The 14,388-nt window shown below is 41.9% G+C and overlaps 1 protein-coding gene across 1 annotated transcript in view; it reads left to right on the top strand.

The window, feature by feature from the left end:
* Window positions 1–14,246, top strand: part of rassf5 (Ras association domain family member 5) — a 36,869-nt gene extending 22,623 nt beyond the window's left edge. Inside the window, exons 3-6 of the mRNA XM_042500856.1 lie at window positions 8,854–8,967; window positions 10,147–10,480; window positions 10,570–10,685; window positions 10,858–14,246. Of these exons, the coding sequence (XP_042356790.1) occupies window positions 8,854–8,967; window positions 10,147–10,480; window positions 10,570–10,685; window positions 10,858–11,001 (708 nt within the window). The 3' untranslated portion in view covers window positions 11,002–14,246. The remainder of the gene's footprint in view (window positions 1–8,853; window positions 8,968–10,146; window positions 10,481–10,569; window positions 10,686–10,857) is intronic.
* The last annotated feature ends 142 nt before the right edge of the window (window positions 14,247–14,388 follow it).

Below are 14,388 nucleotides of genomic sequence, written 5' to 3'. Positions count from 1 at the left end.
CCATGCCTCTCTCTCTCTCTGTAAGAGGAAGTGGCCATTGCTCTGCAGGGTGCAGTCGCTTGCAGGAAGAGAGAGAGAGAGTGGATGGAGAAGGGGGAGGGAGCTTGCAGGCTGATAACACACTCAACCACAGATGGTTGAGCAAGGCTGCAAGAGAGTGAGGAAGCAAAGCGGGTGCAAAGACAGGCAGAAAGAGAGGAAGGAGAGGAGAGGAAGAGAGAGAGGAAGAAAGAGAGAGGCTGAGTGGGAGGCATTTGCTCTCTGGTAGTATTGCCAAAGCAACGGCGACAAGAGGAGAGAGGAGGTAGCACTGGGGGTCTGCAAATGTCTTTCGGCCAAAAGATCTCCCGCTGCTGTTTACGCTGGACTCCAGAGATGGATGGATGCTCACACACATAATGCCGGACTTGAAGTGAAATCGTTCTTTGTTTCTGCGCGGAGACACAGGAAAGCAGGATGTGGTATTGCATGCATGCCTTTATGAGTGTAGGTTTGCAGGTGTAACAGGGGCTCTCAGGTGAGCCGGGTTAACTTGAAACCAACTTGTAAACTGACTCCATGACACCAGCGTGTGCCTATATGTGTTGTGTGTGTGAGATGGTTACATGCTATGTATGAGTGTGTTTAGCTGCAGACGACCAGGTGCATATATTGTATGGTGTGTTTGTGACGCCGGCGTCCGAGCACACACTCACGTCAGGAGGAAGTGACACGTCTGTGTTTGCTCTCGGATTTCCTGGTCCCCTCTTTGGTGGCACGCAAAGCGCCGAATCTGAGCCGGGTTCACCTGTCTCGCCCTCACAGGCGGGACTTAAAACTTATCTGGATGCACCTACAGAGGAGCGCTGACTTCTTCTGGATGAGTAAAGGACAGCTGGAAGCTTGTGAACTCTGATTGTGACTGGGTGTCACATCTGCCTTTTATTCGAGACAAACTTCCTCAAGCTGTCAACGTGCTGCTCTAGTGTTGCGCCAGGGGCCATCTCTGGACCTCTCCATGACTGTCAATACGGTGCTTACCCCCTCCATGACCAGCAGTAACAGCATGAGCAGCGGGTACTGCAGCCTGGATGAGGAGGACTTCACTTTCTTCACAGCCAAGACCTCGTTCTTCCGCAAACCCAAGCATGCAGCTAAGGTACAGAATCAGGCTCACTCTGAGAGATGAAACAGTTACAGTAAGATAAACTCAGATGGGTGTTTCAGTTGGGCTGGGAACCAAACTGCCATTTATATCAGAAACACGCTACCCAAAAGCAGAAGTATGGAGAGGAAGTGGTGGTGTTTGTGCATTCTTAAGTAGGCCTCTAGGTGTGTGAGAGTGCAGGAAGAGGTTACTGTCATACATCTGTTGTGTTACATCGGTCTGTCAGCCTTGTTCACCAACCTTGATACCTTCTGGCAGCTCATTTATCATGTGAGCGGCTAGCGTAGATTTAGCATCCGAGTCTGAGAGCAACGTTTGAAGAGTGCAGACTTGTGCTTGCTGCTTTTCAGCAGAAATACTGAGGTAATGATGTTAACCTACAGATACCATAGAGGCTTCTTCTCTACAGTGCGTGGGAGAGGTTTCCGTAGAAACAAAGCTGATACTTTTGCACTAGAACAAGTGTGTGTGTGTGTGTGTGTGTGTGTGTGTGTAGGGCAACTACTTGACTGTAGCAAACCATTTTCTCAGTTACCATAGCAACTTGGGTTTTTGTTGGCACACATTTCACATACTTCACACTCACACACACACACACACACACTGTACATTCATTACTTTACACATAATTGTGTCAGAGACTTAACTCCAGTGTACAGTATTACTCGCGCTGCAGGGTGTTAGGAGCTGCGTGTTTGTTGCTGGGGCTGGTCCCAAGATGCACAGCAGGCTGTTGACTGATTTTCTATAACAAAAGAAGGGGAGGGGAGTGCAGGAGATAGAAAAGAAGAAAGTGTGGCCAAGTCTTCATGGGCACAGGTATTTTTTAAAATGAGTTTTTTCCCCTTCTTCATTCTCAAAAAAAAAACTGAAAAGAAAAACACAAAACACAATTGTAGCACTCTTCATAGCTTGCAAAACCACAACAGGAGACTATAACTCCAACCATACACCTTCGAAAGAAGAGGAGGATGATGTTGGCCATCAGGAGCATGAATTAAGTTATAGAGTGTTCCAGGGATGGCGTTTTTCTGTAGACTGACGTAGAAGTAAAATTGCTGTGGTTCCCTCGTCAAACAGCCAATGGGATTTTCCCATTGAATTGTGGATTATAGCAGAAAATAAGCTCTGTGGAAAACAAACATTTATGATTGTTATATGTCTTGTTCAGCAAGATAATCATCTCAAATGAACACCACTTTTAGGAATTTTTAAGCCTAAATGCAATCACCAGAAATAAAAAGCTAACATTAGGTGATAAACAAAATAAACTATGGTTGCATGACCTAACGTGGCCACCATAACAAGGCTGACGTAAGAAAATTACTCTCAAACTTTTTTGATTACGATCAAATAATTCTATTAGTCCTTTTTCAAGTAAAAATGTCAAACATTTGCTGGTTATTGCTTTTTGTAAGTAAAAGTGTGAAAATTTGCTGCTTTTCTTTTTCATTTATGATGTTAGATTATGTATGATGTATGATATGTATGATAGTCTTTGGGTTTTAGCATGTTAGTTGGACAAAAGTAGCAATTTAAAGACATTACATTTAACTAAAACCCTGCATAGACTGTACAGGCCCAGTACATTTATGTGTTAACATGTAAAAAGTCCTATTAGCAAGGTTACAATCAACACTTTTTTGGTCATGCCTACAATTGCACGCAATGTTGTCTCCTTTGTGACACATAACAAAGGAGATAACGGTGCACACCAAGCCAAAACGTCAGTTTTCCCTGACTATATGTCAACACTGAAAACAGAACTTCTGAAAATCTTCACGCTGGAAAATCTTTTATTTAAGTGACCTAAAACACAATTCACATGTGGATAAAAGCCCGCAACACATAAAAAAACTATGTTTTCAAAAACACCTATGTATGTGTGCACAAGGCCTGTTTCTGGTTGCACAAAAAACCTAGAGATGGAATTATTGAAACTACACCCAGACATTTGCATTCATGTAAAACACACTCAGCCCTCCTCTTGCTGTCCTTGTCCTGGCAGTGTCTTTGGTGTCTGACTTGGAGAAGGTATAATCTCTGAATAATTGACCAGCTGTGCTGTCAGTGTGTGGAGTTAGGGTTGCCGCCGTGCTGCTGAGATAGACGGGTATTGGGGTTAGCTTGTCTGGGCTGCCAGCACAGAAACTGCCAGCTGATGGTGCCTGATTTCTCTGCCACCATGCAGCCAAAGAAAAATGATTTGACATACAGTGTAGCAGCACAGTCAGCTATAGCACGTAGGCAGGAGTTGTCCTTGAATTGCGTCCTCTGGTAGAGCATTTAAAGTAGCCATGCAGTGAAAGTGTCCTGTTTTTTTCCTGTGTTTGAATATGAAAATGAGATGCAAAGATCTGTGGCATCCTTTGAACTAATATATTATCATATATATTGTGTATAAAGATTTGAATATGTGTTATCGTATTAAATCTTTATCCATGCATGTGTGCATTTATGTACACAGACACACAGGGAGATACTTACATTCATCAAAACAGTGGAAAATGAGTTCAGATCCTCTTTTCTTTATGAATTATTTCCAGAGCTAAGCCTTTTGCTCCAGATTAGCCAGCCAGCTTTAATGTGTTTTGTGTGTGTGTGTGTCCCACTGTGATGAGCAGGGCTCTGTTCAGTTTGTCCTGGTCTGCTTTTTGACGCAGTGAAAATGAATGTGTTGCAACGCTGTTCTGTAAAAAGCATTTTAACATACATATTTACAGTAGTAACCTCCGCAGTATCTCAAACACTGCGGGGAACTAATTGTGTAGAGGTGGACTTAATACTGTGGTTATTATAGAACTGTACTGTATGAAGTACAGGTTTAGTACTGCTACATCATGAGGATTTCTATTACTACACCTAATACATTTCAGATGGGAAAATTTGATGTTTTTTTTCTCCAGGGACCAGTTATTTATGTCACAGATAGAGACTGTATGTACAAAACATCACATAGAATAAACTAACTGTACTGTAAATTTAAAATATGATGCATAGCTTCACATTACAACACTATAACAAAGGGGTTAGATCAGCACCACGTGGACCAGATACAAGATCAAAATTCTTTTCTTGTAATCTTGCATTTGTGCAGTTCCGCTACTTTGGGGTGTGTGTGTGTGTGTGTGTGTGTGTGTGTGTGTATGTGTGTGTATGTGTGTGTGTGTGTGTGTGTGTGTACTGCTAGCTGTGCTGGTACACAGCGGTCTCTGAGCTGTGAAATAGAATCAGCGTGTGTTCACCATCCTCGACACTTGACCCAGTCAGGGTGTTGTGCTAACACTTGCTGTTATCAATGTAGGTTTATATGTGTACTTGTACTTGCTACATAGTGAGGACCGAAATATGTTTTTATCAGATTGAGGACATTATTGAATGGTGAGAACATTTTGGCCAGTCATCACTTCTTCTGGGATTTTTTTTGAGGGTTAAGACTTGGCTTTCAGGTTCAGGATAGAATTATGTCAGGGGTCAGGGTTGGGGTTAGACATTTAGTTGTGATGGTTAAGGTTAGGGTAAGGGTCTAAGGAATACATTACATCAGTGATGGTCCTCACAGAGATAGAATTATGAGGATGTGTGTGTTCCTGTTCATGAGTTGTTTTTGTATTTTGTCCACATGTATTGTTTAGGCATTGTTAGTGCTGACAGCACACTCTTTGTCCTCAATCTTGCCTGGTTGTAACGGATCCTAGAGTCTTGTGTTACCTGAAGATCACAATGTCAATCTCCCACACACACATGCACACACACACTCAAGTCAGGAGTGCATTCAAGTTAACAAAAGGTGGTCAGGTTCGACACACAGCCAAGTTTGACACATGGCTTCATGCCGACAATTTGGAGCAACATTTCAAGCAGTCACATGACCTCACTTGTCTGATCTCATCAGAGTGAGAGCATCAACACTTACTCATGTCATCCTGAGGGGAGTGTGCGTGTCTGCATGGCATGTGTAAATATGTGTGCGTGAACCTTATGTAACAGTCGCAGATATCTTACACACTTTAAGCTGCTTTACATCTCTCTAAATGACACCATAAAGCTGGATTGACTGGCCTGGACCTGTCACCTGTAATATTGTTATCATCAGACAGACAGTGACTAATCATTCAGTACGTAATCACTTATTGCCAGAGGCTAGTGTTTTCGAGGTAAAACTGGTCTTTAGTTGTGGTATTCTTCAAGTGAAGAGGACATATTTGTACTTCAGCTTGTTTCATCGGGTACATTGTCCGGATGCTCAGTGCCTAGCACTGAGTATGTTAAGTAAAATTTAACAACCTAGGACCTGTTATAAATCTGCTCTGGAACCAAGGATTACTTTGGGAATGTAAATGATTTTCATGTCATATTTCTCATCATGTTGACTAAAGGTGTTATTGCCGCATAACAGTGCAGACAGCACAAATCTTTCAGTGTTCATCATCTCATCTGTTTCTCTGTCTTGCTGGTCATTTGCTCCGTCGTGACCTGGTCCAAGCAGGACAGTGTCCCAGGACTTTCTGGAACTCCCAGGGGCGGAAACTGCTCTATTGTCCTGCTCTATTGTCCCCTGACCACTCTCACTGGTATGCAGAAAGGGAGGGCAGGGCACTGCCTCCGATACATTTAGAAACTTGCATACAAACGCAGGAATTCCTGCGAGGTTCTTTTCACTTTGTTGCCTTAGACTGGGGAGGAATTTTGGAGTCAACTCCTCTGTATCCCTCAGATTCTTTTCTCAGCCCTGGATTTTTTCATACATGCTTAATGAGTTTTGTTAAATGCAAGGGTTTTTATTTTATTATATATTTATGAGTCCATGGGGACACCGAGCCAGGGGCCTTATTACAGAAACTTCATAAGTCTAAACTCCTCTCTTTGAATTTACAATGAAATTTAGGGTTTTTGGTATGACAGAGACATTTTTTTCTGGGAGAGAAAAAATCTTATTTTAGGACAGAAATTTAGCCATTACAGACCTTTTCTAATATAGGGATTTTCAAAGTTAGGTATGCCAAGTTAGGACAGATTTAATCCAAAATAAATGCCAAAAATGGTAGCGGCAGGGTTTTAAGTCTGCATTGCAATTGTGTAAATCACAAATTTCATAACCATACAACATTATATAGATTCTTTGGACAATGATACAATATTTGCTGATATCACAAAGTCTGCCACAATACAGATTTGATTCGATTTCATTCAGGTGCCTATGCAAAATATGAGATGATATCAGTAAATATATTGTTTTTGTCTTGGCTGCTTGCCATTACTTGTGATACAGATGTGTCATGAGAAATGTACAATAAAGGTGTATCTTAAACTTGGTGGTATGCATCAACGTTTTCCCTTTGTACCAAGGATACCGGATAGTTGATCATTGAATCTATATATCGAGTCGGATCATTGAATCGTTACATCCCTGATTGCAATGACAGTAAAAGTGAGGGACAACGTGAACAGAATTTGATTGTTGTGCTATGATTAGCTCTGGAGAGGCCTACAAGGAGGCATGGGCCTCTGCTTTGTTTTTCTAGGCTGAGGTAGAGATTATATACGAGTCAAAACATTGATATTAACATTTGTCTGCTTGAGTAATGCTAACCAAAGGATGAATGCCGAATGAAGAATCAAATTTACAGTTATAGTAAGGATACCTTAAGTTAAGATAAGACAGGATGTCTGATAAGGGATAGGATTCAACCATAAGTTTAGGAGTGGCTTCTGTAATAGGAAGGTAGTTTTCTTTATTTTTGAAACTTAAATTAAAGGTCCAATTTGTTGAATTTAGGGGGATATATAGTTATAGGTTTCCTTTAGTGTATAATCACCTGAAAAAAGTATCCATCATGTTTTTGTTACCTTACAATGAGCTGCTATATCAGCGCAGGGAGCAGGTCCTCATGTGCGGAGATCGTCATGTTGCGCCACCATGTTTCTTGTAGACCCAGAATGGACAAATCAAACACTGGCTCTAGATAAGGCCATTTATGTTTTCACATTGGCCACCTCACTTAGCAGCCCCTCTGCGACATGAGCATCAGAAAAACATCAATTTTAAAGGTAAAACTGCTTTAGTCAGTGTTTTAGCCGGTTTTAATCACTGGGCCCATTTGTTTTGGAGAGGAAGAGACCTATGCGGATAATTTGGCTCCTGGTAAAAACCTCCTGAACAATGAACACTAATGGAAATCTAACCAGAATTTTTAATTGGTTGCAATCTGCAGGTTTCATCACAAGATGCCACTAAATCCCTCTAAAACTTATAAACTGTTTCTTAAAGATAGGACAAGCAGTTAGAATATATTTCTGTGACAAGGCCCCAAGACTGTAAACATTTTTATATAATAGTGTTTGCATCTGAATTAAAAGGGATTTCAATTACTGGATTTGTGACATGCTGTGAACATATTATCATCAGTGCTTTCATTGCTTTTTCACTGAAACATGGACAGTCACCATGATAGGAGGTCCATAATTGCACAGTGGAGATGCTGATGATAAGTGTGGAAGAGATAAAAGCAGCAAAAAAAATTAAATATGTGGTAGGAAAAGTCAGAAGTTCCCCTGTTCTCGTTGTTCCTAGTCAAACATAGAGACACACACTCTCTCTCTCACACACACACACACACACACACACACACACACAGTCCTCTCCTGGCATCTATGTGTAAGCATCAGCCTTGAAATTTAAATGCTACAATGTTATCACCTCCCTTTGCTAAATGTCAGCCAGGATGAGCTAAGCTACACTCCTGCGGTGTGTGTGTGTGTGTGTGTGTGTGTGTGTGTTGTTTATTCCCCTCAGTCTATATATGTGCACACACAGAGACACTCTCATGCACTTGCACACTGCATCTGTGTTGAATGAAACCGTGACTTCATCGCACAACCCGAGGACTCCCCCACAGAAACGATTCCTGCCCTGCATTCTCTCTCTCTCTCTCTCTCTGCCCCAGAAAATGCAAACGAACAGGAGAAAGGAAGAAAAAAAATGCTATTGTGAGATAGAGAGGATGCATCCCACTGTACTATAAATAACCCAGTCAAACTCTGTGTTGCTAAGGCTGGCTCAGCAGCCGCTCTTTCATCATTCCTCACCCCTTACTCGCCTCTTTCTCTGCCTTCCTCCTCCTGCCTCCTCCCTCCTTTCATCACTTCCTTCCTCCCTCACTCCCCTTCTCTCTTCTCTATCCATATAGTCACAGAAGGAAATGAGTAAGAGTGAGAGGGAGGCCGTGCTGTCAATATTCTCATGCTGTGATGCTGAATACTCGATTTTCCCCATTGACAACATTTCCTGTCCCCATGTATGGCTATGGAGTTGTGTAATCCCACTGAGGAGGAAGAGATGGTGTCTTTAAAAATCCCCTCCATCAGCTTCAGTTAGAGAAAGATGGAGGATAGGAGAGGGTAGTGTTGTCACAAGAAGTGCAGGAACCAGCCTCGATCCTCTTGTTTCCAACCAAATATGACACCTGATGTGCACATGAGTCAGTCAGTCCACTTATCTTTTTTAAACATTTGCAGGGTTTGAAGGGTTTGTCTCAGTTCTGGTGTATTTAGATACCTATTCATAAACTTGAGCAAAGCAACACAAAGCTTTTTCTCAGGACTTGGGTGGAGGAAGCAGCAGCATCTGCTGGTTAAAATAAAACACTGCTACTATCAGATATTTTCTTTCCTCTGATATTTTCTCTTCTCTCTTTGCCTCACAGCAGAAAGAAGCAAAAGAAGAAGAAGAGAAAAGAACAAAGGACCTGTCAGATGAAGAGGTGCGGACAAGGATAGAAGAGTATAACGCTCAAATCTCTGAAATTGGCATGAATCTGGTAAGTTTTGAACACTTGTTGTAGCTGCAGAATATACTGTACTGTAAAATGACAATCTGACAATGAAAGCCGGTTTTTAGAACTTCCTGGTTTTCATTTGATGAAGTAAAAGAGGAAATTTAGCTGAAGCACAATGTTAAAAAATATATATAAAAGAAGAAACAAAAGTAGGTTATCAGAGGGGTGTGGTATTGTTTGGATATTGGTAGTATTGATTATAAGTCCCTATTTACTATGCATTAAAATAAACTATTATAACCATGAATGGATGCAAAAAAGGCACAAGTTGGTGCAATTAATTTCATCAGTATTCCGGAAATGCAGTGTTTAATGCTCAAAATTTTCTGTCGGACTCCCAAACCTCTCATATCATGTGTGTTCCCCACTCCCCACCCCAATGTTGAAGTGAAAGCTGCACCCTATTGGTATGAACCATGTTATCTATCTTCTCGACAAAAAGCTAATAACCCCAGGTAGCCAAAATGACCTGGCCCTTCATCAGCCTGATGCTGGAAGAATTAAGTTGGGCCGCATCCAGTCTCCAACGCGGCTGAGACTCAGGATCAATGGCACTCAAGAAATGTTTCAGATAAACTGGTACCCCATTCTAGCTACCACACTGCCATCAGTGGGCCGTCATCAAAAGTGACCTGGCCCAACATCGGCCCATACTCAACATGCTGGAAGAAATCATTCGGGCTGCATCCAGTTGCCTGACATAGGAGACTTGGGATGAATGATGCCCTAGAATCTGCCCAGATATACTTACCCAATGCTATAACTGGACAGTTTTCATAAATGACCTGGCCCAGCATCTGCCTAAACTCGGCAAGCTGAAAAAAATATGTTGGGCTCTGTCTGGTTGCTAAATCGGATGAGACTTAGGGTGAACGATACCCGAACAGGTCAAAAAAATTGGCCTTACTGCGGCTGCAGACGCTACCATCACTGGGCTGTTATGAAAAATGATCTGGCCCGGCATTGCCCCAAACTCAACATGCCAGAAGAAATAAGTCAGGCGACTTGGGATGAATGACACCGCAGAATCGGGCCAAATGTACTGGCCCGACAGAAAAAGGAGGCGAATAAACCCTCCTGCCAAAGTGCTCATATAAATACTAAAATGTTCCTTCATTCTCTTACTCTCTCCGTCTTGCATCTCCTCTCTGTGCATTCCAGGCTTCAGACGGATCCTACACAGGCTTCATTAAGGTCCACCTGAGGCTCAGTCGACCAGTGACAGTCCCCGCCGTGAAGGCGTCGTGCACAGATGGAGCTTCGAGGCAGGCTGGCGGCCACCCTCAAACACTTTCAGAGTGCCAGGAAGGGACGGACTGTGGGCAGAGCGAAAAGAGAACATCCTTCTATCTACCACGCGACTGTGTGAAGCAAATCCACATCAGCTCTCTGACCACCACCAGAGAGGTCATCCAGGGCTTGCTGCAGAAGTTCATGGTGTTGGACAATCCCCGCAAGTTTGCATTGTACAGGCAGACGCACCGCGACGGACAGGGTGAGGAAACTGGTCACGTGGTGACAAGCTCATTTGCAGAAAATGTGTGTAGCGGACAACACTAAATGATGTTTTTCTTGCTTGTCCAGATCTGTTCCAGAAGCTTCCTCTGTGTGAGCATCCACTTCTTCTGAGGTTGATAGCAGGGCCTGACCCAGAGCAGCTCAGCTTTGTCCTCAAGGAAAATGAGACCGGAGAGGTGGAGGTGAGAAAACACACATACACACACTCTTTTACATGCTTTATTTGGCCTGAAAGGGGGGATTATACAGGCTGCTGAAGCAATATTTCTTTTTGAAAGATATTCATAGATGCCTGGTTGCAAAAACAAACTTTCTGCAGCCGTATAATAATCTGTGTCTCTCATCCTCCAACAGTGGCACGCATTCTCTGTCCCTGAGCTACAAAACTTTCTGGTAATCCTGGAGAAAGAGGAGGCGGAGCGCGTGCGGGCAGTGGAGCAAAAATACGCCGTATACCGACGGAAACTACAACAAGCCCTCCAACAACATGACCCTTGACCCGTTCACCTGTTACCTTATGACCTCAACCCAGGGAGAGACTGACCCTTTGAACGTTGACCCCCCGGCCCCCTTCAACAAGCGCGATCTATTCAGAGACTGGAGCCGGAGCTGAACTTGTCTCCACCCTCCACATGTACACCCAAACATACAGGTCATTAACATACAGACGCATACCCTTTCTCAGGACGCATACAAGCCCCCCTACCACCCACACATCCACTCTCTGAGGAGAGAATCTGAGAGATGTGAAAAGCTACAGGGTGTGTGGTCTGTAAGCTGATTGGATAAGCAGTTTCCATATGCCAAGGACACACACAGAAAGATCACAGTGACACAAGATCTGAAACTCCGACTTGAGATCTCATTTGGGACTGATATGAATCATTAGTGTTTTTAAAGATTCCCTCTTCTTCTGCTACTGCTGCTGCTGCTGCTACTGCAAGTGTTACTTATGCATGAGTCTCTCTCAGCTCATCCCCCTGCACATAGAGTTTAGAAGTACAACAGAAGGCATGATTACTTTTTGATGGGAGGACAATCATACCGAGTGTTCCTTTTCTCTTAAACTAATGTATGGGGTTATCACCAGATGTGTTATTTTTGTGCCAGAATATAAGATGTGTGGATTTGAGAGGGAGGTTTTTGGGGTCGGGGCTGGAGGTAGAAAGCTGCGTTTTGCTTTGGATGCTGGAACAAGACCGAATGGAAAGATAAGAAAGCGAGATCCATTCTCTGATTCTTCTCAGGGAGCATGCGTCAGGCAAAGAGAACACTTAAAGAAGGAGACAAACCGCAATCTACCCCTCAACACCCCATTTTAGCCCACTTTGCCCAAAATCTAATCCTATTTTAAATTTGTTTCCATTATTTTATTTTCACGTTAACCTTAAAACAATAAGATGCTGTCAGGTGCTTCACCGACAGGAAGATCTTAAAGTGTAACTTCAGTATTTTTCGACCTGGATACTATTTTCCGATTTGTGTGTGTGTGTGTGTGTGTGTGAGTGACTAATGGAGACAACATATTATGGAAATGATCCAGTATTGAGTGAGAGCGCTGCAGCTAGCAGCAGCTTAACAGGCTGTAATATAACCACTTCGGGCATTTGTGCACCATCACTTTATGTCCATTTAAAGTGTTTGTTTTTGCCACCGACAGGCTCCAATTATTATAAATGTCTGACAACCTATTGAAGCTTCTTTACAGAGATAGACGTTTTTGTTGAAGTGTAATATCAGTTTTGTTTAACCAGAAACAGCCCCGAAATTACTATCACCAAACCCAGCAGACTCCATTTAAATAAACAGTCATTTAAGCACAGGCAGTGTATTTTTACATCTAATTGGGTTGATTATGGGATTATTTAACCAAAACAGAGCTGGTGGTTGTTGGACAAGTGAAAAGCCAAACAAGACTGCTTTTTTGAGTTTTATCTTGTTTCTGTCAACTTTAAATGGATTTGGATTTGTTTTAAGATGATCAAATTACTGTTTATTCATATGGAGTCTGGTGGTTTAATACAGATTTCAGGGCGCTGTCCGGTAAAATAAAAGGATCTTACCTTTTAATAAAAAGGTTGAACTTCTTTCCATAATGTTGTCAGACACATAAAAAAAACAATCTGAGACTGTCGGTGCAAAAATAAGCAATTAAAAAATAAATAAATAAATGTATGGAGCACAGCCCTTTAATGTTAAGTTGCAACCTGTTTTTCCACTGCTGGCTGCAGCACTCTGTTGTTCCCACTAGTCACACAGACACAAAAACATGGGAAACAAACTTTTAGGTTGAAATTACAGAGGCAACCCTCCAACTGATTTCATTTTCCCTCCCTAAATCCAGATCCAATTAACCTTGCATGAAATGCTGAGCGAGGCAATCCACATACCTTTACAGATTTGACACTTTATTGTAAAAGTGGTTTTGACACTGTTATTATATGGGTTGCATTTGAATGTGATGGGATTTTCACACCAAAGCTTAGAGGGACAGATCAATTGAGAGGATTTTAAAGGGATGAGACATTTGGAAGTTTATCTGATTAAAGGTGGTGTATGTAAAAAAAAAAAAAATCAAATCAAATTATACCAGCTTCTGTTTTTGCACATAAAAATGCAGGTCACTGAAGGGCCCACATTTCCAGGACTGGGCATGCATTTCTGCTTCTTGTTTCTTTTTATTATCTCCCCACCTTCCACCTAAAAAAAAAAAAGAAACAAAAACATATATAGAGTTCATGATAATGGCTATGATGTACCAATGATGTGTTTGCAATGCATATGTATTATGTAGACACTGGAAAAAGAGTGACAAGGTTTAACTTTGTTGTTATTACAATGAATATTAATATTCTTTTGGTATCATTCCTACTGGTAGGTGTGTGTGTGTGTGTGTGTGTGTGTGTGTGTGTGTGTGTGTGTGTGTGTGTGTGTGCGCGTGTGCTCATCTAGGGCAGGGAGGATAATGTGAATTGTGTTTTACAATGAGTGTGAGTCATCAACGCTCCTTTATTGGGCCTCATTCATCAAAATTTATAGCAAGCATTGAGTGTGCATGTAATAAAACACATTACGACTGCAAATTAAGTTGTTTTGGGAAATACATTTGACATGCATGTATCATAAAATGAATGCATTTAACCAAAAATTTACTATCAACATTTCCTACACATGCTTATTTTTTCATCCTTTATTTAATGCAACAGAAATACTGATGAATGAGGCCCGTCGTCCATAAGCACATGCTTCTCAGTAAACCCAAATCTGTCCTTTTTTTTAAAATTTTTTTTTTAACGCCACCACCCAAAGCCCAAGCTGTTCCTGCTGGCAGTGCCTTTTGTTTTATGTGCCCCTGTGGATCTATGTCAGGTGTGTCTCAGCACACAGGTGCCTGCGTGGATGTGTGGGTGCTTTTGCATGTGTGCAAATCTGTGTTTCTTGGGTGGTGTTGTACATGTATTTTTTCTTTTTTTTCCCCTACCCATAACACATTTGTCTTTCCAACAAACCCTCTGTGTGGGTGTGTGTGTGTGTGTGTGTGTGTGTGTGTGTGTGTGTGTGTGTGTGTGCGTGTTATTTATTTCATGGTCCACCTCATCCGTATGATGTAATCTCAAGGATGTTGAGACTTGATGCTTTTTTTGGCAATTTATTTTGTTTAATTTGAAGAACTGTGTATAAATATAGCAGTAGAGCTGTACAGAATATCACAATGAAATAAAAAGGACATCCCTTTGTTGAAATGATCTCATATTCTTATGTCTCTCGCTACGATGCGGTTTCACTGAAGGCTGTACAAAGTATAAAGCATTACTTGAGGTTACATCAGTGAGGCCTCTTCTGCATTTTTCCCATATTTCAGTGTGTCTACTTCATCAGGCACAA

This window comes from Plectropomus leopardus, chromosome 2, assembly GCF_008729295.1.
Source record: "Plectropomus leopardus isolate mb chromosome 2, YSFRI_Pleo_2.0, whole genome shotgun sequence".
NCBI classification, from domain to species: domain Eukaryota; kingdom Metazoa; phylum Chordata; class Actinopteri; order Perciformes; family Serranidae; genus Plectropomus; species Plectropomus leopardus.
This window is presented reverse-complemented; position numbering and strand designations above follow the sequence as displayed.